Source organism: Hyperolius riggenbachi, chromosome 8 (assembly GCF_040937935.1).
Source record: "Hyperolius riggenbachi isolate aHypRig1 chromosome 8, aHypRig1.pri, whole genome shotgun sequence".
NCBI classification, from domain to species: Eukaryota; Metazoa; Chordata; class Amphibia; order Anura; family Hyperoliidae; genus Hyperolius; species Hyperolius riggenbachi.
The window spans coordinates 135,000,012-135,022,593 of NC_090653.1; the positions used below are offsets into that span (position 1 = coordinate 135,000,012).

General features: G+C 43.2%; 1 protein-coding gene across 4 annotated transcripts in view; it reads left to right on the top strand.

The window, feature by feature from the left end:
- Nucleotides 1–22,582, top strand: part of GUCY2F (guanylate cyclase 2F, retinal) — a 296,029-nt gene that overhangs the window by 183,293 nt on the left and 90,154 nt on the right. For all 4 annotated transcript variants that reach the window (XM_068251134.1, XM_068251132.1, XM_068251135.1 and 1 more), the window contains 3 exons: nucleotides 185–328; nucleotides 10,838–10,918; nucleotides 11,014–11,190. In XM_068251134.1, the coding sequence (XP_068107235.1) occupies nucleotides 185–328; nucleotides 10,838–10,918; nucleotides 11,014–11,190 (402 nt within the window). The remainder of the gene's footprint in view (nucleotides 1–184; nucleotides 329–10,837; nucleotides 10,919–11,013; nucleotides 11,191–22,582) is intronic.

Below are 22,582 nucleotides of genomic sequence, written 5' to 3' on the forward strand. Positions count from 1 at the left end.
ACTTTCTTTAGTTTGGTAGATAGTTTCCATGTGTCTGCATTCCTCTGCTCTGTGTTATTTGTGTGTTTCCACTTTCACCGGAATTTAAAATATAGTGAAATGTATAAAAAGCGTATTACCTGCTTGACGCTGTATGTATTGTTCCATCTGTTTTACAGTCAACACACTATACATTTCTTTGCAGAAAATGAGTAATGATGGCAGCCGCACCAGTGACAGTGCACAAGTGTTGTCGGAAACCAGAAGTATGAAGTCTCCAATGAGGTCTGGGTCTGTTAAGAGTCTCACACCAGCTACTTATGAAAACTCCAATGTAGCTGTTTATGAGGTAAGTAATATTGCACACTTCATCCACCTAGACAGAGCATGGATTGCCTTGTTCCCTGAATAGATTCATTATTTTCTTTGTTACAAAGACTTCAAAAGCCATGGTTAAAATTTTAAATTTGCAATACACTATGGGCTTGGTTCGCTAACTGGTGCTAAGTATTAGCGCCGGAGGGAAAAGCCACTTAGTCCCCGAAAAGTAGCTTTGCGGGCACTAATTGCCACGCAAAGTTATATCGCACACAGCCCAGGGCAGTGCACGCGCAGCCGTTAATAGTGCGCGATGCAACGATAATGTCGCACCCTCTGCCTTGTAAACGTTGCACCTGGTGCGCCGAAAGCGGCGCATGGGGTGCCCCCGAAATCAGGTGCGACGTTTACTGGGCAGCGGGTGTGACGTTATTGTCGCACCGCGTACTATTAACAGCTGCGCGTGCACTGCCCTGGGCTGTGCACGATGTGTGGGCATGAACCACTTAACTCTGTGGTTTGTGCCCACTATGTCTTTAGGCTCACTAGCCGGCTTAGCGCCGGTTAGTGAATCAAGCTGTATGTACCTTAATATACTGTTTTTAAGGGCAACTGAAGTGTAAGGGATATGGAGGCTGCCATGTTTATTTCCTTAATAAGTAATGCAGAGGCAAGCCCAGGATTTTCAAGGGGGGAATTCTTGAAAGGTCCTCCTCAGCCACACACAATAAAGTATAATAATAGGGTAGGACATCATACTTGGTATACACAATGCAATTTCCCGTCCAACTGACAGGATCTGAAAATTATTTTCGACACGTCGATCTGCTCCCGATCGACAATGGGATAGATCAGGAGTGTGGATACAGATAATAATGAGGACAGCTGACATTGGTAATGAAGGGGAAAGTGAAGTATTCACCAGCAGGGGCACAAGGTTGTGCTTACACCTGGCTCTGTGCTCTGTTAAGTTCCCCAGAGCTGTTCCATGCTCTGTACACACACTGCTGCTACATCCAAAGTCACTTGTAGCAGGGAAAGAAAGGGGGGGCAGTGTAAGTCAATTTATCCCTTGTTCAGCCCCGACTGAGAGGAATCCACCAGACACTGACTCGAATGGGAATATCAAGAATTTATTTGTGACCTAACAATGGTAAACTGGTAACTTCTCTCAACCAGTAACAACTCTCAACACACATATATATATTCTTTTCACATTAAGAGTCAGTTGAATCTTCTCCTCTTCACAGCCGGTGCACCGGTAAACGCTGTGGAATGAAATTCAGGTTACTTTAATACTTCTTACACATACATGAGCTACAACAGTTCTGTTTACTTTGTTACAATCATCAACCACTACTCAATACAGCATTTGTTCATCACAGTACCACACGCTGAGGTGTAAGGACTTGGGCAAATACAGGTCTACTGAGCAATTTCAGTTCTAAGCAGTCTCTGTCCCTTGATACCAAGTCCAAGCTATATTGCTCAGCAAAACCTTAGGTATCAGAGTTCCTCTTCCTTTATGGTACTGAAGCAACTTTACTTTGTTGTATAAGGCACTTAAATTATTTCTGACTCTCTTTCCCCCTATGCTGTGGCCCCAAAATAAAATAATAATAAAATAAAAATAACTAAATAAACCAATAAGGGATCAAAGAAACAAAAAAGAAATAAAAGAAACAAAACAAACCAATGCACCCTGGTAAAGCACCACTATCTCTCTTTTGCAAGACAACTGTTTCTTTATGCTGTTTAGATCTCACACTTTATGAAGCTCCATCTTATGCAATTGCAACACTTGGATAACAATCTCTGTTGACTCCTTCTCTTTATCTGGTGCTATGTTCCTTGTACTGTAGCTCATTTACTGTCACAGGATGCAGAGTGACTCCAGTACAACTTTTCTCTGTTTCTGTTGCTGGTAGGTTAACAAATCTTGTTGTATTTAGCTGACAAGTTTTCTTTATCTTAAACTCTCTCTCTTTCTTCTTTCTCACAGGCTTTGCACTTAAGTAGAACATATATCACTTATCATTTACTTTACTGTTATGCTGTTGGTATATATATATATATATATATATATATATATATATATATATATATATATATATATATATATCGGGACTGGTGCAGGCTGACAGGCAAAATGTCTCAGGAGCACAGGCACTACCGGCGGCTGAGCTTTACACATCAAATGAGGCAGATCCTATTCACATCACCTTCATCAGAGGATACAATTCAGTATGCTGCTGCTAACTGTCACTTTCCTCAGACAATCACCACTGAATTATACAGTAGCTCTTTTCGTCTATTATGACTACTACTCTGATTACAGTCCATGGCTTAATGAAGTCGTATTGCTCATACTCATCTGGCTCAATAGTGTCTCTCTGTACTAGGCTTGGATCTAGCCTGGTGTCTCTTTAGCTTTTTCCAGTTGTCACCTGGTCTCTGTCACTCCTGGCTACTCTCTCTCTCTCTCCTTGGCTGTGTGTCCAGTTAGCTGCCGCCGGGCCCCCTCTCTGCCTCATGGGGTGGCTGCTGCTCTGCGGGCCTCCGCTCCCCTCGCTCACCGCTGCCTGACTGACTCGCTCTGTGAGGAGAACTGGTTATATCGAGTTCCCTCAGCCTGTGTCTCGCGCCACTCTGCCCACTGTGCCTGCGCTGCCTCACGCGCTCTGCTTGCGCGGCTTCTGGAAGGTTCCCCGTTCTGTGTCTATGGTCGCCTAGCAACCGCAAATACATGTGACCAAACGCTCACTGTAGGCCTTTTATGTGCCGTTTTAGTTCCACAGTGCTGAGCCTCTTCATACAAAGGCGAATTTTAGCCTATCAAGCGAAAATCACACATTATATATGGCAATACATTACCACATCACACTTTGTTCCCTGAAAGGGCTACAGCGGGTGGCACATAGTGCAGGCAGCAGCACAGTGCTGTGAGCTGTAGGATGCCTGCAGATATTCTGGCATTTCAACTTGTGCCTGTCCCCAGACACTGCCCCAGCCCTGGTCTGAGGGGAGATTTTGGGCAGCTGTAATGCCCACCTGAACTTGCCTATGCAATACTAGTTGCCTGGCTATCCTGCTGATCCTCTGCCTCTAATACTTTTAGCCATTGACCCTGAACAAGCATGCAGCAGATCAGGTGTTTCTGACATTATTGATTAGCTGCATGCTTGTTTCTGGTGTTATTCAGACACTATTGCAGCCAAATAGAACAGCAGGGATGCTAGGAAACCGGTATTGTTTAAAAGAATATAAATATGGCATATTCCTCCTACTTCAGTTGTCCTTAAATAGATTAGACATGTGTCAATAAAAACATTAAAGATAACTAATATCTATTAAAAGATCTGATCAACGCAATTCTTTTTCAGACTGACTTGGGTGAGCGCAGGAGTGGTCTGACCTGGCAGTGTTTCCTAAAGTTTTGTACTGCATCAAACAGTACAGAGCTAGTAGTAGCAGAGGTCAGATCAACATTCTGTCAGATGTCTGCTGACATCTGATGGAATATTAAGTGTTGCACAGTAGTGCCATTGTTAATAATAAATACCGGTCAGATCTTTTATCTGATCTGTAACCCACCTGACAGAATATAGTGGTCTTCACATCAGATTATCCATAAAACCTTACATTAGATCAACTTGTGCAACACACAGTACCAGTTCTAACAAACATTTGTGTTGCTTGAAACTTGTCAATGATGGTCCTTCAAAATCTTCATATTCAGAAGAGCAACTGGAGATTTCCACATCACATGTGTAACGATTGTGGAATCGTCTCCGTGGTCAGCGCACCAGACGTGCGTTGACGCGGCGGATTTCCTCCACAAGCGTATAATTGAGGACACCCAGGCTAGGTGCTATGCACCTGCAGAGGGAAATTCCTGTCGGCAGGTGGAGCTGTGGAGTGCAGAGGAACAGCTCCTCTGCCCTACCACACACGCCAGACAGGAATTGTACGAAGGTAAGAAACGCAATCACAAGAGAAGCGATTGAGAGTGAGCACAGAGACAGATTGTGTGTGTGTGCATAAAATTAGTCGCCAACCCGCGACTGCACACACCACAGCAGATAAGAAGCAGGAACGCGATCGCGAGAGGTGCGATCGCCAGACGTGACACAAGGTACAGCAAGGCGGAGCACGAGAGTAGCAAAGGCACAGCAAATAATACAATAAGGAAATACGGAAAATAACAAACGCTAACTAACCGCGAACACCGCACTCATTCGCAACAGTGCACGCGGTTATGCGCGGTCTCCACGTGATAAGCACAATAGAGACAAGCACGCCTAACTAACCATTAACAAACAAACATGAAACAGAGGACGCGAGCGCTTGCTTAACGGTTACCTCACCGAGCCTCCAGCAAGCGCAGCAGACAAGACAGACACACGAAAACAGGGACAAGCGACAGAAGGATCCCCAGCGCTAGCAAAAAGTGGCTAGCGCGATCCCAGAAGACAGAACAGAAGGATCCCCAGCGCTAGCGAAAAGTAGCTAGCGCGATCCCAGGAGACAGAGTAGCAGAACAGAAGGATCCCCAGCGCTAGCGAAAAGTGGCTAGCGTGATCCCAGAAGACAGAACAGAAGGATCCCCAGCGCTAGCGAAAAGTGGCTAGCGCGATCCCAGAAGACAGAACAGAAGGATCCCCAGCACTAGCGCTAGGGCGAGTGCGATCCAAACACACGGCAGACAGAACAGATGAGGTAGGCAGAAACAACCGCTGTTCCAACCTACACTCCAGACTCAATCAGAAGGATCCACAGCCGCTAACGCTAGGGCTTGTACGATCCAAACACAAGACAGACGGAACAGGCAAAACAGATAATACAACCTGACTGGACTAGAAGGGGAGCCTAAAGCAACCCCCAGGAATTAACTATACTAGATAGCAATGGCTGACACTCCAGCAGTGTCCATCAGGAACAGACCATGGAAGGGAAATGTCCAGCCAAGCATTCTGGGAGCAGAATGCTTTTATAGTGCCAGTCATCAAAAGAAGGCAGGTAAGGGATTTGCATGATTAATGTATGCAAATCCCTCAGCAACACAAGCTGCACAACTGACAGAAGGGCTCCTTTCCAGAGTCCTGCAGCAAGCAAACCTAAACAATGGTCAAAAGGCTGCCTGCCTGCGCAGGCAGCTGAGCGGATTCTCACAGTACTCCCCCTCCTAGGGTCGAATTCCAGACGACCCTCAAAACTGATATCTCCAAACCACTCTAACAGAAGACTCATGAAGGTCGGGGCAGCCCGACAAGGTCCAATTCCAGAGTCAGTCCACCCGAAACCGACCTCATCGGAAACAGAAGCCACCGAAACATGCCCATCAGTACTACCAGTCTCAGTATAACACCCATCAGGACTGTGAACGCCAGAGAAGAAGCCATCAACACCCTCCAGACAATACCTACCACCTTCCAAGGAGCGTCCGAAAATACCAAACCTGCCACAATACCTGTTCGAAGTGTCTCTTACAACACAAAAGCCACCGTTGATCTTATCCAGGGTACCAAGCAAAATCTCTCCCGGAATCTCCCAGAACCTTTTGAAGCTCCACAGAGATCCCAAAAGGGTAGAAAATCACCAGGCTCACATGGAGAATTACCAAGAACCCCCATGGAACCAATGACAATTCCGGATTCAAAATTACGAGGACACCCATCAAGATCAAGACTTTCAGGGACCACTTTTGGGCATGCAAGCAGGCAGGCCATATCAGAGCATGTCTCCACCGAGGAAGCATCTGAGTACGCTGGTAACCGAGGCACACTTGGGCTTTCTGGGTCACAGAGCACACTGGGGTACACCAGCACAGGAGAAACCTCAGGACATGTCGGGGAACTGCCAACCTCAGAGTCCGGCACGTCAAGACCAAAACCAGTACCGGGCAGAGAAACATCATGAGTGGAGGTCACAGGCACTGGACTTTCAAAAGAAGACTCGGATACAAATTCAGAAATTTCTGTGACAATAATATCATCATTGACTACACAGGCGTGAAGCTCCATCAGAGCTGAAAAGGTAGCCAGCAAGGCAGCAATGCCTACTGAAGTGGGCAACACCTCAGAAGGACTTGGGGGGCAGGAGACGTCTCCTACAAGTTCTGCACCCTTTGGGAGGAACTCGGAGATCTCCAGGAGGTCAGACAGGACCTCAGGAACATCCTTTTTCAAGTTTCCTAAGAAGGATTCTGAACTATCCATGTTACAGGGCAAGGCTTGAACTTTATTTTGTGAACCGGGCAGATGTCCCAGGGAAGGTTCCACCATAAACTGAGACTGAATTTCATCATCAGGACAGGGATACACAGAAATATCTAGTGAAACTAACTCTGGCTTTCTGAGTTTCGTTTCACTGCAGGGAAATTCCTCCATAGCAGTCAAACCAGACTGCAATTCCAAAATAGCAGAGAAACAGGTAACAATGGTTGCAATACCTAGACGAGCCTCTAGGGACACTGCAGGAGATTTTAAACAAGGTAATATTGGCTCATCCAGATTACTGGGTGGAGAGTCAGTACTTACTTCAGAATCAGACTCGCAAATGTCAATGCGAGTGGACATAATGTCTTTATTCATGATACAGGGTAGGCTCAGAGACATCTTCTCTGGACAGAGCAAAGGTGCTTCAGTATCAGGTTCACAAAACCAAAGTGCTGTCTCATTCTTAGACTCGGCTAACGATGTCGAATCCGAGGAGACAGAACGCAAAATTTGCGAATCCACAATCGCTTTAGGTTGCGAAACCGAACACTCCAAAGACAGGGATTCTGAGGTCTCCAGGCTGGATTGCTGGATCTCAGAAACGCCAGCTGACAATGTACCTTTACAAACGTCACCTGAATGACGTACACGTAATTCATTCAGAATCATTTTCCACATACAAATCAGCGGACTCACAAAGTCAAATTCACACCCCTTTTTTTCTCTTAAGGCGGAAGCATAACTTATACATGCTCTCAAGACAGATTTACTTCTGGCAATGTAGTACTCACAAAACGACTCTGAATCGCTCTCCAATTCATACGCCAATGCTTCGAGCTGTTTTTTCTGGAACGGGGGCTCCCATTCACACCTGACTAGGTCTGAGCATTCATACTGAACCATGTTAGGGGAAGTTGTGACAACAACATGAGGAATCATATTAATTTTACTCTTGAAACTGCATAGTTTGGGAATTTTCCCCATAGCAAGATCATAGATGGAGGATCTTAAAGTAGTACTGAGAGAAGAAGATCTGTTTTTACATGACAAGGGATCACACAAATCATTGACAAACCTGACACACTCACGCCGATCACAATCGACAGGAACATCTGAGAAACCGGCATCAGATCGCACAGATTTAACCTCTAAACAAACGGGAGAAACTCCATCAGAATTCACGCAGGTGTCCACAGTCGAGGCACACCCATTCATTTCAGGTCGCACAGTGTCCAAACTCACTTGCTTTACCCCAGAAAGACAGGAATAATCATGTGACAATGGTGTCTCTTTATTGGAAATAATTGGTTGGTGTGTGTGCAATTCGTCCAAAATAGTCTGCCACACATAAATCACCAGATCCACATCACACTCATCACATTCATCAGAATCGATCAAAAGGTACATAGAGTCGAGACAATCATTCAGGTCATCCGCGCTCTTTGCGATATAAAAATCGCAAAAGGCTTTCCAATCGAAATCAAACTCTTCCAACAAGGCCCCAATCTCCCATGAGGCAAATGGCGGTTCAAACAACCCAGTATCTAGGTAATCTCCATATGGGTTGGGGTCAGGAACGAGGACAGACTTTTTAACTGCTTTAATGTAGTGTGCGATCCTACCTATAATAGGATCCACATATGCCTTTGCCTCAGGCAATGACATCTGAACAAAATCGAAGGTTCCCTCTGCCCTGGGAATTTTGGTTTGGCTGGACATTCTGTAACGATTGCGGAATCGTCTCCGTGGTCAGCGCACCAGACGTGCGCTGAAGTGGCGGATTTCCTCCACAAGCGTATAATTGAGGACACCCAGGCTAGGTGCTATGCACCTGCAGAGGGAAATTCCTGTCGGCAGGTGGAGCTGTGGAGTGCAGAGGAACAGCTCCTCTGCCCTACCACACACGCCAGACAGGAATTGTACGAAGGTAAGAAACGCAATCACAAGAGAAGCAATTGAGAGTGAGCACAGAGACAGATTGTGTGTGTGTGCATAAAATTAGTCGCCAACCCGCGACTGCACACACCACAGCAGATAAGAAGCAGGAACGCGATCGCGAGAGGTGCGATCGCCAGACGTGACACAAGGTACAGCAAGGCGGAGCACGAGAGTAGCAAAGGCACAGCAAATAATACAATAAGGAAATATGGAAAATAACAAACGCTAGCTAACCGCGAACACCGCACTCATTCGCAACAGTGCACGCGGTTATGCGCGGTCTCCACGTGATAAGCACAATAGAGACAAGCACGCCTAACTAACCATTAACAAACAAACATGAAACAGAGGACGCGAGCGCTTGCTTAACGGTTACCTCACCGAGCCTCCAGCAAGCGCAGCAGACAAGACAGACACGCGAAAACAGGGACAAGCGACAGAAGGATCCCCAGCGCTAGCGAAAACTGGCTAGCGCGACCCCAGAAGACAGAACAGAAGGATCCCCAGCGCTAGCGAAAAGTAGCTAGCGCGATCCCAGGAGACAGAGTAGCAGAACAGAAGGATCCCCAGCGCTAGCGAAAAGTGGCTAGCGCGATCCCAGAAGACAGAACAGAAGGATCCCCAGCGCTAGCGAAAAGTGGCTAGCGCGATCCCAGAAGACAGAACAGAAGGATCCCCAGCACTAGCGCTAGGGCGAGTGCGATCCAAACACACGGCAGACAGAACAGATGAGGTAGGCAGAAACAACCGCTGTTCCAACCTACACTCCAGACTCAATCAGAAGGATCCACAGCCGCTAACGCTAGGGCTTGTACGATCCAAACACAAGACAGACGGAACAGGCAAAACAGATAATACAACCTGACTGGACTAGAAGGGGAGCCTAAAGCAACCCCCAGGAATTAACTATACTAGATAGCAATGGCTGACACTCCAGCAGTGTCCATCAGGAACAGACCATGGAAGGGAAATGTCCAGCCAAGCATTCTGGGAGCAGAATGCTTTTATAGTGCCAGTCATCAAAGGAAGGCAGGTAAGGGATTTGCATGACTAATGTATGCAAATCCCTCAGCAACACAAGCTGCACAACTGACAGAAGGTCTCCTTTCCAGAGTCCTGCAGCAAGCAAACCTAAACAATGGTCAAAAGGCTGCCTGCCTGCGCAGGCAGCTGAGCGGATTCTCACAACATGACAGTAAACAGTTTTTGAGCTTTAAAGGGAACCTTAACTGAACGGGGGTTAGAGAGTTTCACTTACCTGGGGCTATTACCAGCCCCCTGCAGCAGTCCTGTGCCCTTGGAGCCGCTCTGGAATCCTGTGGTCCCCTGCTGTCACTTAGTTTCGTTTTTGACGACTCACCAGTCGGCCGGCCGCCATGCGTATTATTGGAGGCATTCCCTACTGCAATTAGCGCTGTTGCGAACTGCAACGCGTACAAATACGCGTTGCCACATTCCGCACGCGTAGATATATTTTTGTATGCGTTGCGGTCCGCAGCAGCGCTAATTGCAGTAGGGAATGCGTCCAATAATACGCATGGTGGCCAGCCGACTAGTGAGTCGTCAAAAACGAAACTAAGTGACAGCAGGGGACCGGAGGATTTCACAGCGGCTCCGTGGGCACAGGACTGCTGCAGGGGGCTGGTAATAGCCCCAGGTAAGTGAAACTCTTTAACCCCCGTTCAGTTAAGGTTCCCTTTAACTAATAATGTATGAACCTGTAATATTCTAAAATCCCAGGTGGCTAACTTGTCCAGAATACTTAACATCTAGATGATTTAGGATGAGGAGGATACACATGGTTGCTTCCCATTTCTTGGTTCATTAGAATATGCATGAGTTGTACATGGAGTTAGTTACTAGAAGTTATATGAAGTGCACCAAAAAGACAGCATGCCAAAAGTGCCTTTACAGAAGAGGATAAGCAGTTAACACGTTGTTGTTGTTTTTTTTTTTTTAAAGTTCTCAATATATTAGCACAGTACAATTACCAAAATGTCAGGCAGTCCAGCTCACTACTCAAACTGGGCTTATGCAGATATCAGTAGCTTTGAATGTACTTGCTGCTGGTTTAAACTTACTTATTGAATGTTTACGCAAGTTTTAAGCATTGATTTCAGACAGCATCATCAGTACAGTCACTACTTTTTGCACTGACTGAATTTGCAATGAGGACAGTAGTTGGGCATGGAGTAAAACAAACAATTGCCACAACTTGAACACATCATAATGGGTTAGTAGGGCAGTTTCACTACATATAAATATAAGCTATTTAAAAAAAAAGGTCTAAAACCAAACAAAAAAATGCCCTATTATTTAAAATGTACTGTATTTGAAAGCGTTGATGTATTTACATTATCATTCAATACAATCTTTTTTGCAAGGGGGACTGGGTATGGATGAAGAAGTTCCCATTCGGTGATGTTGGAGCCATTAAACCTGGAACAAGCGATGTCTTTGAAATTGTAAGAAAAGTTATCAAACAATAAATGATCATTATTATGTATGTATCTCCGTTGCTTGGGCTTACTGTTACTGCCTAACTTGTTTGTATGCACAGATGAAAGATATGCGTCATGAAAATGTCAATCCATTTCTTGGGTTCTTCCATGATTGCGGAGTCTTTGCTATTGTCACAGAATTTTGTTCCAGGGGCAGCTTAGAGGACCTACTACGAAATGCAGATGTCAAGCTTGACTGGATGTTCAAATCTTCTCTTCTTTTGGACCTCATCAAGGTGAGCAAAACAGAAGACCTTGCACTAACAGGATGGATTAAATAAAAAACAACCCAACGTTATCCCTGTGTATATGTGTATGTATATATACATTGATCAGCTACAGCATTAAAACCACTGGTGAATTGAATAACACTCATTAACTTCCAATAATGGGCCCCGTCAAGGAGAAGGATATATTTGGCAAGCATTCTGTTCTTGAAGGTGGTATAAAGATTCCTTGCGCTCCCAAACCAGATCTCACAGATGCTCCTCTTTGATTCTCTGCACTTGTGCCGCTCAATGTAGGGTTCAGTGATATGGATCTATGTAAAAATAGAGCGCTCCATAGTGCATTTATCAAAGGGCAATTTTTATTGAACAAGTTAAAATGTACTCACAAACATCAATGTCACAATCGCTTGTCAGCGGTAAGCCAGCCGCTTAAACACCGGGTGGTGGATGGCAACGCGCTGTGGCCAGCAGCGCGATCTCCGCTGACCTCGGCTGCCGTCTCGCTTCCGGGTGGGCGTGGCTTGCCGTTAGTGTGCGTCTGACGTCATTACGCGTTTCGGCGCGCTGCACCTTCATCAGATGGCGTCAGTCGCACTGCACACTAGATTTATACGCCCCCTGTGTCGTTATGACAACAGGAAGCTTTGGAGTGTCAAATTAGAAAAAGCTTTATTGTTCCTGGTAAAAGTGGCTAAGCGGGGAATGGTGTTCTATGCGCGGGGAACTATACTCTTTTCTGCACAGCGCATTGCCATCACACCGCTCTGCAAAAATAGATACCTATCACTTTCCATTTTAAACCAAATTTACAACCTAATCAAGCATAATTTTCGTAATCATAGTAAATTAGTGGACTAGTTCTATATGATTCCAATACACACCTTTGAGATTATTTCTCTTCAAAAAACGTTAGTGTTAGCAATAAAATGCTCGTTAGGATCATATTGTGATAAACACAATTACATAAATAAAAATATTAATATTTTATAAAAGTATATGCTATAAATCATAAAAATTATATGTATATCAAAAAGACACAAATTCATTTATATACAAAATATTACATAAAAAATTACTACATAAAAAAATTAAAAACATTTTGGGAGTAAAATATCAATACTTAGATACATAAATATATAATTTACGACACTGGGGTCCCCGAATATATCCAGGGGAACATTGTTCCAGCAGATTGCACTTATATTTATGTTTATATACCACTATCCTGATAGGTTTCATGTATGGAGAAGGAACAAAAAAGGGGGGGGGAGGGGGGAAAAGAAGGGGGGGGGAAGGGGGAGGGCCATTGGAGTGGGCAGGAAGCTTATTACATGAAGAATCACTGGTTGGTGAGACAGGTGGACTATGTTTTAAATATGAGAAAACAGGTACAGAAATTATTTAACTTAGCCTGCTATGGACTTTTCCTACTAGACAGTATACTCACCACCTCCCTCATCTAGTGAATAGCTCTGCTAAGTGCATAAAAGTGGCTGTAAAAGAAGGGGAGAATAAAAAAATGATCATTACCTCGTCAGTACTAGAGGTTAAAAATAATAAATTATTACACGTTATTACAGATAAGTTGATATTTCTAAGCCCTCATTTAGACCATTTGGGCTTAATGTATCCATTTTAAAAATCCAAAAAGTTTCCCTCTCACAAAGCTTCCTGTATCTCTCCCCTCAATGCAAATCTTTAGATATGAATTCCAGGCCCATAATTCTAAAGGAGTCAACTGAGCTTTCATGGTATTCCTTAAAGTGATGTGGAACACTATGTTTTTCTAAGCCCTCTAGGATATTCCGCTTGTGCTCCCCTAGTCTCTGTCTTAGGGGTCTTGTGGCCCGACCCACATATCCCTTAGGGCAATCACATGTCAATAGGTATACAACATGATCAGTTCCACAATTCATAAAGTCCTTGATCTTAAAAACCTGTTGGTTGCCATCTGATACTTCACAAGTTCTATGTTTAATGAATGGGCAACACCCACATCTCTTCACGTTGCATCTGTAATTGCCTTTAACAGATGGAAACATACTGTGAGCTTTTCCTTTAATTTACTTAATGTTGCTGGGTGCAATAATGTTTTTTATAGATTCGGCCTTCTTGAAGATGACCCCAGGACGGTCAGGGATGATATTCTTTAACCACTTGCCGACCAGTGGCTTTCTGGCTGATCTGTGCTGCGTAGGCTCTCCAGCCCGCAGCACAGATCAGATTTTAGCCAGGGCGATTAGACTTACCCCCCTTTTTTCCCCACTAGGGGGATGTCCTGCTGGGGGGGTCTGATCGCCGTCGGCTCTCTGCGCTTTGCGGGGGGGCTCTTCAAAGCCCCCCTCCGCAGCGTTTTCAGCGCTCCGTCCCTCTCCCTCCCTCTCCCTTCCCCTCTGAGCTGCGCAGGACGGATATCCGTCCTGCGCATTGTAGGATAGGCTTCAGCCTATCAAATGACAGCGATCCCCGGCCAATCAGAGGCCGGGGATCGCCGATCTGCCTTATGGCGCTGCTGCGCAGCGGCGCCGTATGATGTAAACAGCAGGGATTTCTTCCCCGCGTGTTTACATTTTGCCGGCGAGCCGCGATCGGCAGCTCTCTGGCTGTTCACGGAGACAGCCTCCGTGAACGGACATGGAAAGGACGCTCGAACGAGCGGCCGTTTCCATGAAAACTTGCAGACGACCAGTTTACGCCAATCGGCGTTAGCTGGTCGTCAAGAGGTTAAAAGAGGGTCTTGTTTCAAAATAGGCCAATTCTGTGCTATAATCTTCTTGATTTTATTAGAAGCTTCAGAAAAGGAGGTAATAAATGACAGATTTGAATGTGTATTGGATCTTGATGGGGACTTACTCTGATTGTTGGGTTTCACTTTATATTCCTCTAATGATGCCTTTATATAACTGGGTTTGTAGCCCTTTTCAATAAATTTTGTGGATAGTAACTCCCCTTGGCTAATATAATCTTCATCAGAAGTGCAATTTCGCCTTAATCGGCAAAATTGGCTCCTGGGGATGTTCTCTATCCATTTGGAGCTGTGGCAACTTGAGGCATGTAAGTAGGAGTTGCCTGATGTAGGTTTGAAGTGGGTTTTGGAGCAAATAACCCCTTCATTATCAGCATAGAGTTCAAGGTCTAGGAAAATAAGACTTTCTTTAGATAAAACATGAGTAAAAGACAGGCCAACCTCGTTATTATTACAGGAGGCTACAAACTCTTTAAAATCATTAGCGTCCCCTTCCCATATGATCAGGATATCGTCTATGAATCTTGTGTAAAACACCAGGTTTTCAGAAAAATGGTTGGAAGACCATATGAATTGGCTTTCCCAGTACGCCATATACAAATTGGCGAAGCTGGGTGCAAACCCCGCCCCCATCGATGTCCCGCAGGTCTGTAAATATAATTTATCCATAAAACTAAAATAATTATGGGAAAGTGCAAACTGTAGGAGCTCCAAAATAAATTGACCCTGTATGAAGGGTAGTGTCCCACTTTGTATCATGAAATGTTGTACAGCCTCTTGTCCTTTCTCATGGGGAATGCTGGTATAAAGCAATGACACGTCTAAAGAAGTCCATAGATAACCCTTTTCCCATCTGTAATGCTGCAACATGTCCATCACATGCAATGAATCACGTGTATATGCTTGTGTCTGTAAGACCATTGGTTGTAAAAAATAATCAATATATGATGAAATATTTGCTTCCAATCCCTCCATCCCTGCTACAATTGGTCGCCCTGGGGGCTGGGATGGATCCTTATGTATTTTGGGGATATGGTAGAAATATGGGATAGATAGATGAGTTGGCACCAAGAACTTTCTTTCAAAGTCATTTACTACACCATTCTGAAATGCACGATTCACTATTAATAGTAGTTCCTCTCTATAGATTGACGTAGGATCATTGAGGAGCAGACAGTATGTAGCCAAATCTGCTAGTAATCTTGAGCCTTCATCCCGATAATTTATATAGTCCATCAGCACTATCCCACCTCCTTTATCGGCTTGTCTGATAATAATCTGTTTATTTTCAGCAAATTCCCTCAGGGCTTTCCTCTCCACTGTGTTTAAATGATGTTGTTTTTTGGAGGACTCTTCTTTGCATAAGTTTTTAAACTGGTCTAACACTATTTGATAATACGTGTTAATAAACTGTCCCTTCGACTGTGTGGGATAAAAAACAGATTTCGGCCTAAAGTGCCTATGCTTTATGTCGTTATCAGGTATGTATTGTAACCAATCGTCCTCTTCTTCGTGAGAGTGATTGGTTAATTCCATTAGTAGTGTAGCATCGTCCTCTTCCTTGACGATATTATCAGATGGGATGGTTTCTTGGTTTATTTGGTTCAATGGTTCCTCTTTTCTAGTTGCATAGAACCTTTTTATTGTCAACGATCTAATGAATCTATGTAGATCCTTGTACAATAAAAATTCATTTGGCTTAACTGTAGGGGCAAAGTTTAGCCCCTTATTCAGTAAAGATCTGTCACTTTCCGTAAGGACATGCGAAGACAAATTAAATATTTTATGGTGGAAGGGCCACTGGGCTTGATCTTGAACTTCTCCTTTCTTTTTTGGATGGTTCTGCCCCCTCTGTTTCCCCTTCTACTTCTTCTAGCCCTCTCTTTCTCAGGGGCCCCTGAGTCTGAGTGGGCAGAAGTTCTAAAAAATGGTCCTGACCGGGGTCTCTGAGCCCTCCCTCTGGACTGATAGCCCTCAAGAGAGGCCCTATGTGGGCGGAATGCTCTGCAGAGTTTTGGGTTATGAGTGTCCTTGGGGGATTATCCTTAGGAGATACATGGATTTCCATTCTCTTTGGAATTGCCCCTTCTCTTCCCCCTCTCATTCTATCTTTATACCTTTGAAGATAACCTGATGCGGAATTATCAGTTCTACTTGATGGCCTATACATAGGCGAAAATGATTGTAATCCCCTCGTTCTTGTGCTCTTATTTTGGCTCTTAGGTGGCTTATTTTGGCTCTTAGGTGCATAATTTTTATCACATTTGGCATGATTAGTGAATCTATTAGTGACTTCTAGTCGATGAGAGGTAAAGTTATATTTATATGGTCGCTTCCTCGTTCTATTCCCAAAGGTAGGTACTGTCCTTGGTGACCCTATATTTGGGCTATCCCTTAAGTCTCTAGTTTTGGGCATATGGGGTCTAAATTGTTTGTTATTATGATTGTTTATTCTTGAGGGTTCTACATTTGTCAGCCCAGGGATAAAATGCTTATTTTTAACTGCTGTGGACATAAATGTGGGCAAGTTGGGTAAGGGAGTTACTTTTTCTTTATGGTTCCATTTACAAATGTTACCTCGGGCATAATCTGTTTTGTCTCTTTCAAACTTTTTCAATTTTTTGTTTATATGTTCTGTTTCTATAGTGGTAGTTGCTGTATCTATTTTATTTTTCCATTCAGTGAATTCCTTCACGGTGCTATATTTACTCAGGTCTATCTCCATCTCAGGAATCACTTTTCGTACCCTGGATAGATTTCGCTCACGTTGGACTACTACTATCTTCATCCATTTCTCAGTACATTCGATGGCGGCTTCCTTCCAGATTAGATGTAAATCTGGATCCAGGAAGTCACAGTCTTTTTGGTTCCTCATTCCCCTGGGGGCAATTTGTGCTGAGATGTATTCAGACATAAATGAGGAGTCAATCCACTGTGTACTCTCGTATTTCCGGGCGTCCTCTAACTCCCTGAATAGAGATATCATCTCAGTCCGATCAATAGCATGATTAGAATGATCTATGTTATTAGTAGTGGATGAAGAATTTTGGGTTGGATTAACTGACACTCTGTCAACAATTCGTTTCATATTGTCATGTATTTCAGCTTTCAACTTTTCCCATTTGGTGCTGAAGATATTACCAGACTTAGCAGTGGACATCATGATGTTGATCTGTCCCTCTAGTGGTGCTGCAAAAGGGTGCTGTCCAGACCTCAGCATGCAAAAGTTCTCCAGAAAAAAGTATAAAGATTCCTTGCGCGCCCAAACCAGATCTCACAGATGCTCCTCTTTGATTCTCTGCACTCGTGCCGCTCAATGTAGGGTTCAGTGATATGGATATATGTAAAAATAGAGCGCTCTATGGTGCATTTATCAAAGGGCAATTTTTATTGAACAAGTTAAAATGTACTCACAAACATCAATGTCACAATCGCTTGTCAGCGGTAAGCCAGCCGCTTAAACACCGGGTGGTAAATGGCAACGCGCTGTGGCCAGCAGCGCGATCTCCGTTGACCTGGGCTGCCGTCTCGCTTCCGGGTGGGCGTGGCTTGCCGTTAGTGTGCGTCTGACGTCATTACGCGTTTCGGCGCGCTGCGCCTTCATCAGATGACGTCAGTCGCACTGCACACTAGATTTATACGCCCCCTGTGTCGTTGTTATGACAACAGGAAGCTTTGGAGTGTCAAATTAGAAAAAGCTTTATTGTTCCTGGTAAAAGTGGCTAAGCGGGGAATGGTATTCTATGCACGGGGAACTATACTCTTTTCTGCACAGCGCATTGCCATCACACCGCTCTGCAAAAATAGATACCTATCACTTTCCATTTTAAACCAAATTTACAACCTAATCAAGCATAATTTTCGTAATCATAGTAAATTAGTGGACTAGCTCTATATGATTCCAATACACACCTTTGAGATTATTTCTTTTCAAAAAACGTTAGTGTTAGCAATAAAATGCTCGTTAGGATCATATTGTGATAAACACAATTACATAAATAAAAATATTAATATTTTATAAAAGTATATGCTATTAATCATAAAAATTATATGTATATCAAAAAGACACAAATTCATATCTATACAAAATATTACATACAAAATTACTACATAAAAAATTAAAAACATTTTGGGAGTAAAATATCAATACTTAGATACATAAATATATAATTTACGACACTGGGGTCCCCGAATATATCCAGGGGAACATTGTTCCAGCAGATTGCACTTATATTTATGTTTATATACCACTATCCTGATAGGTTCCATGTATGGAGAGGGAACAAAAAAGGGGGGCGAGGGGGGAAAATAAGGGGGGGGGGAAGGGGGAGGGCCATTGGAGTGGGCAGAAAGCTTATTACATGAAGAATCACTGGTTGGTGAGACAGGTGGACTATGCTTTAAATATGAAAAAACAGGTACAGAAATTATTTAACTTAGCCTGCTATGGACTTTTCCTACTAGACAGTATACTCACCACCTCCCTCATCTAGTGAATAGCTCTGCTAAGTGCATAAAAGTGGCTGTAAAAGAAGGGGAGAATAAAAAATGATCATTACCTCGTCAGTACTAGAGGTTAAAAATAATAAATGATTACACGTTATTACAGATAAGTTGATATTTCTAAGCCCTCATTTAGACCATTTGGGCTTAATGTATCCATTTAAAAAATCCAAAAAGTTTCCCTCTCACAAAGCTTCCTGTATCTCTCCCCTCGATGCAAATCTTTAGATATGGATTCCAGGCCCATAATTCTAAGGGAGTCAACTGAGCTTTCATGGTATTCCTTAAAGTGATGTGGAACACTATGTTTTTCTAAGCCCTCTAGGATATTACGCTTGTGCTCCCCTAGTCTCTGTCTTAGGGGTCTTGTGGCCCGACCCACATATCCCTTAGGGCAATCACATGTCAATAGGTATACAACATGATCAGTTCCACAATTCATAAAGTCCTTGATCTTAAAAACCTGTTGGTTGCCATCTGATACTTCACAAGTTCTATGTTTAATGAATGGGCAACACCCACATCTCTTCACGTTGCATCTGTAATTGCCTTTAACAGATGGAAACATACTGTGAGCTTTTCCTTTGATTTTCCTAATGTTGCTGGGTGCAATAATGTTTTTTATAGATTTGGCCTTCTTGAAGATGACCCCAGGACGGTCAGGGATGATATTCTTTAAAAGAGGGTCTTGTTTCAAAATAGGCCAATTCTGTGCTATAATCTTCTTGATTTTATTAGAAGCTTCAGAAAAGGAGGTAATAATTGACAGATTTGAATGTGTATTTGATCTTGATGGGAACTTACTTTGATTGTTGGGTTTCACTTTATATTCCTCTAATGATGCCTTTATATAACTGGGTTTGTAGCCCTTTTCAATAAATTTTGTGGATAGTAACTCCCCTTGGCTAATAAAATCTTCATCAGAAGTGCAATTTCACCTTAATCGGCAAAATTGGCTCCTGGGGATGTTCTCTATCCATTTGGAGCTGTGGCAACTTGAGGCATGTAAGTAGGAGTTGCCTGATGTAGGTTTGAAGTGGGTTTTGGAGCAAATAACCCCTTCATTATCAGCATAGAGTTCAAGGTCTAGGAAAATAAGACTTTCTTTAGATAAAACATGAGTAAAAGACAGGCCAACCTCGTTATTATTACAGGAGGCTACAAACTCTTTAAAATCATTAGCGTCCCCTTCCCATATGATCAGGATATCGTCTATGAATCTTGTGTAAAACACCAGGTTTTCAGAAAAATGGTTGGCAGACCATATGAATTGGCTTTCCCAGTACGCCATATACAAATTGGCGAAGCTGGGTGCAAACCCCGCCCCCATCGATGTCCCGCAGGTCTGTAAATATAATTTATCCATAAAACTAAAATAATTATGGGAAAGTGCAAACTGTAGGAGCTCCAAAATAAATTGACCCTGTATGAAGGGTAGTGTCCCACTTTGTATCATGAAATGTTGTACAGCCTCTTGTCCTTTCTCATGGGGAATGCTGGTATAAAGCAATGACACGTCTAAAGAAGCCCATAGATAACCCTTTTCCCATCTGTAATGCTGCAACATGTCCATCACATGCAATGAATCACGTGTATATGCTTGTGTCTGTAAGACCATTGGTTGTAAAAAATAATCAATATATGATGAAATATTTGCTACCAATCCCTCCATCCCTGCTACAATTGGTCGCCCTGGGGGCTGGGATGGATCCTTATGTATTTTGGGGATATGGTAGAAATATGGGATAGATGGATGAGTTGGCACCAGGAACTTTCTTTCAAAGTCATTTACTACACCATTCTGAAATGCACGATTTACTATTAATAGTAGTTCCTCTCTATAGATTGACGTAGGATCATTGAGGAGCAGACAGTATGTAGCCGAATCTGCTAGTAATCTTGAGCCTTCATCCCGATAATTTATATAGTCCATCAGCACTATCCCACCTCCTTTATCGGCTTGTCTGATAATAATCTGTTTATTTACCAGGAACAATAAAGCTTTTTCTAATTTGACACTCCAAAGCTCTTGTTGTCATAACAACGACACAGGGGGCGTATAAATCTAGTGTGCAGTGCGACTGACGTCATCTGATGAAGGCGCAGCGTGCCGAAACGCGTAATGACGTCAGACGCACACTAACGGCAAGCCACGTCCACCTGGAAGTGAGACGGCAGCCCAGATCAACGGAGATCACGCTGCTGGCCACAGCGCGTTGCCATCCACAACCCGGTGTTTAAGCGGCTGGCTTACTGCTGACAAGCGATTGTGACATTGATGTTTGTGAGTACATTTTAACTTGTTCAATAAAAATTGCCCTTTGATAAATGCACTATGGAGCGCTCTATTTTTACATAGATCCATGTTCTTGAAGGTGGTCTGTTGGATATATGGAAACAATGCTTCTATTTTGTGAAGGTCCAAATTGTTTCTTGGCATCTCCAAAATGGAAAATCTTGTCGAATATGCAGTGCTTGAAAACTACCAATAGTGATCCAAATAAGGACAACAGTTAACTGGCGATAGAATCACAGGTGTCCAAGACATATTGATGCACAAGGGGAGTGAAGCTTAGTTGATCTGGTTCCACAAAGACCTACTGAGGTACACATAGCTGAAAACTTGATGCTCATGAAAAAAAGGTGTCAGAACACACAATGCAATGCAGATTGCTGCGTAACCATAGTCCAATCAGAGCAGAGTCACGGTGCTCATGCTAGCCCGATCGACCACTGAAAGTGCCTAAAATGGACACTTGAGTACCTGGACTTGACTGTGGAGCAAAGGTTAATATACTAATAAAATTAACTTTATTTGAAACTGAAATATAACAAACAGTAGATTATTATTTATTTTCCACTGTGGTTTAAAACATAGTTGTTTCCTCACAGTTTAAAAAAAAGAGAACTTTGCCCTGATTTAATGCAGGGGAATACGGATACAAATGTTCCCTCCAGGCCCAAGCCTCTCTTTTAGTGGATCTTAGGAGCTCACCTGATATTGAACCAGGTCTGGGACAAGGCCTGGAATGGTAAATTGATAGTAAGCTGTTCTGTTTAAAACATTTTATAACTGGGGACAAACTCAAACCTTGCAATTGTTATTTCCTCAGGTTACCTTTCCCTTCCATAGAGTCTTTTAACTTTCCCTGGTATACCACTACTGGAAAAAATTACTCGCTGGCCGACTAGACTTCCATACTACCTACTTTGAGGATTGGTGTTCCAACAATCCCTTAGAGGGTGGTGTAACATCATTTTTATACTTAGAGCTTGCAACAGCCCAGGAGAATCCTGTGGAAGTGGCCCTCTTGGCTTGAACTTGGTTTCCTTGTTTTGAGACTCTGATGAGGGGCAGTCTATATTACTCAACCATCGATGTTAGACTACAGCACCAAAACGATATGACCCCCTCAAGGTTACATAAAAACTCCCCCTCCAATAATTATTGTGGACATACTGTATCCATTAAAAACAATTGAAATCCAAAATGATCAAAATCTCCCTGAACGCTGTTAGCAAACAGCACCCCTCCCAAACAGGTGCTATAATGTTGAGTTTCAAAAAGCATACATCTATTAAATCAACTGGGGCCAATCTAGATTAGAGCTTACCCAAAGACACAACAAAAATACAAATTGCAAAAAATAGTGCTACATACATCATCACTCCAATATAATACAATCACAAACAACAATGATAATCCACACTGTAAAATAAAGTGTCACATGCTAGGCAAAAGTGGATACAAATAGTGCAGGATGAGGTACATACCAGAGATACTGTACAAGGTAAAAATAAAGTGCAATAGTGCTGTAAAGAAAGTGTATGAAGATTGGCTCACCAGGAAATGGCACCAGGTGACGGACAGGGAGACAGCCCGACACGCTTCCAGTGCCGGCTGCTTCTGAGGAGGCTGTTTACTAACAGTGTTCAGAGAGATTTAAATCATTTTGGATTTTACTTGTTTTTAATGGCTATGTCCACAATAAACTGATTACAATTTGACTACTCAATCATTGGTTCATGACTGTTATGGTAAATATTTAATGAATTAACCCTATATGGGCATCTTTTTTTTTCTTTTTTAGTTTCAAAAAGTTTTTATTATATGAAAGTAGTAATTACAGCAAGAATAAAATGCCAACA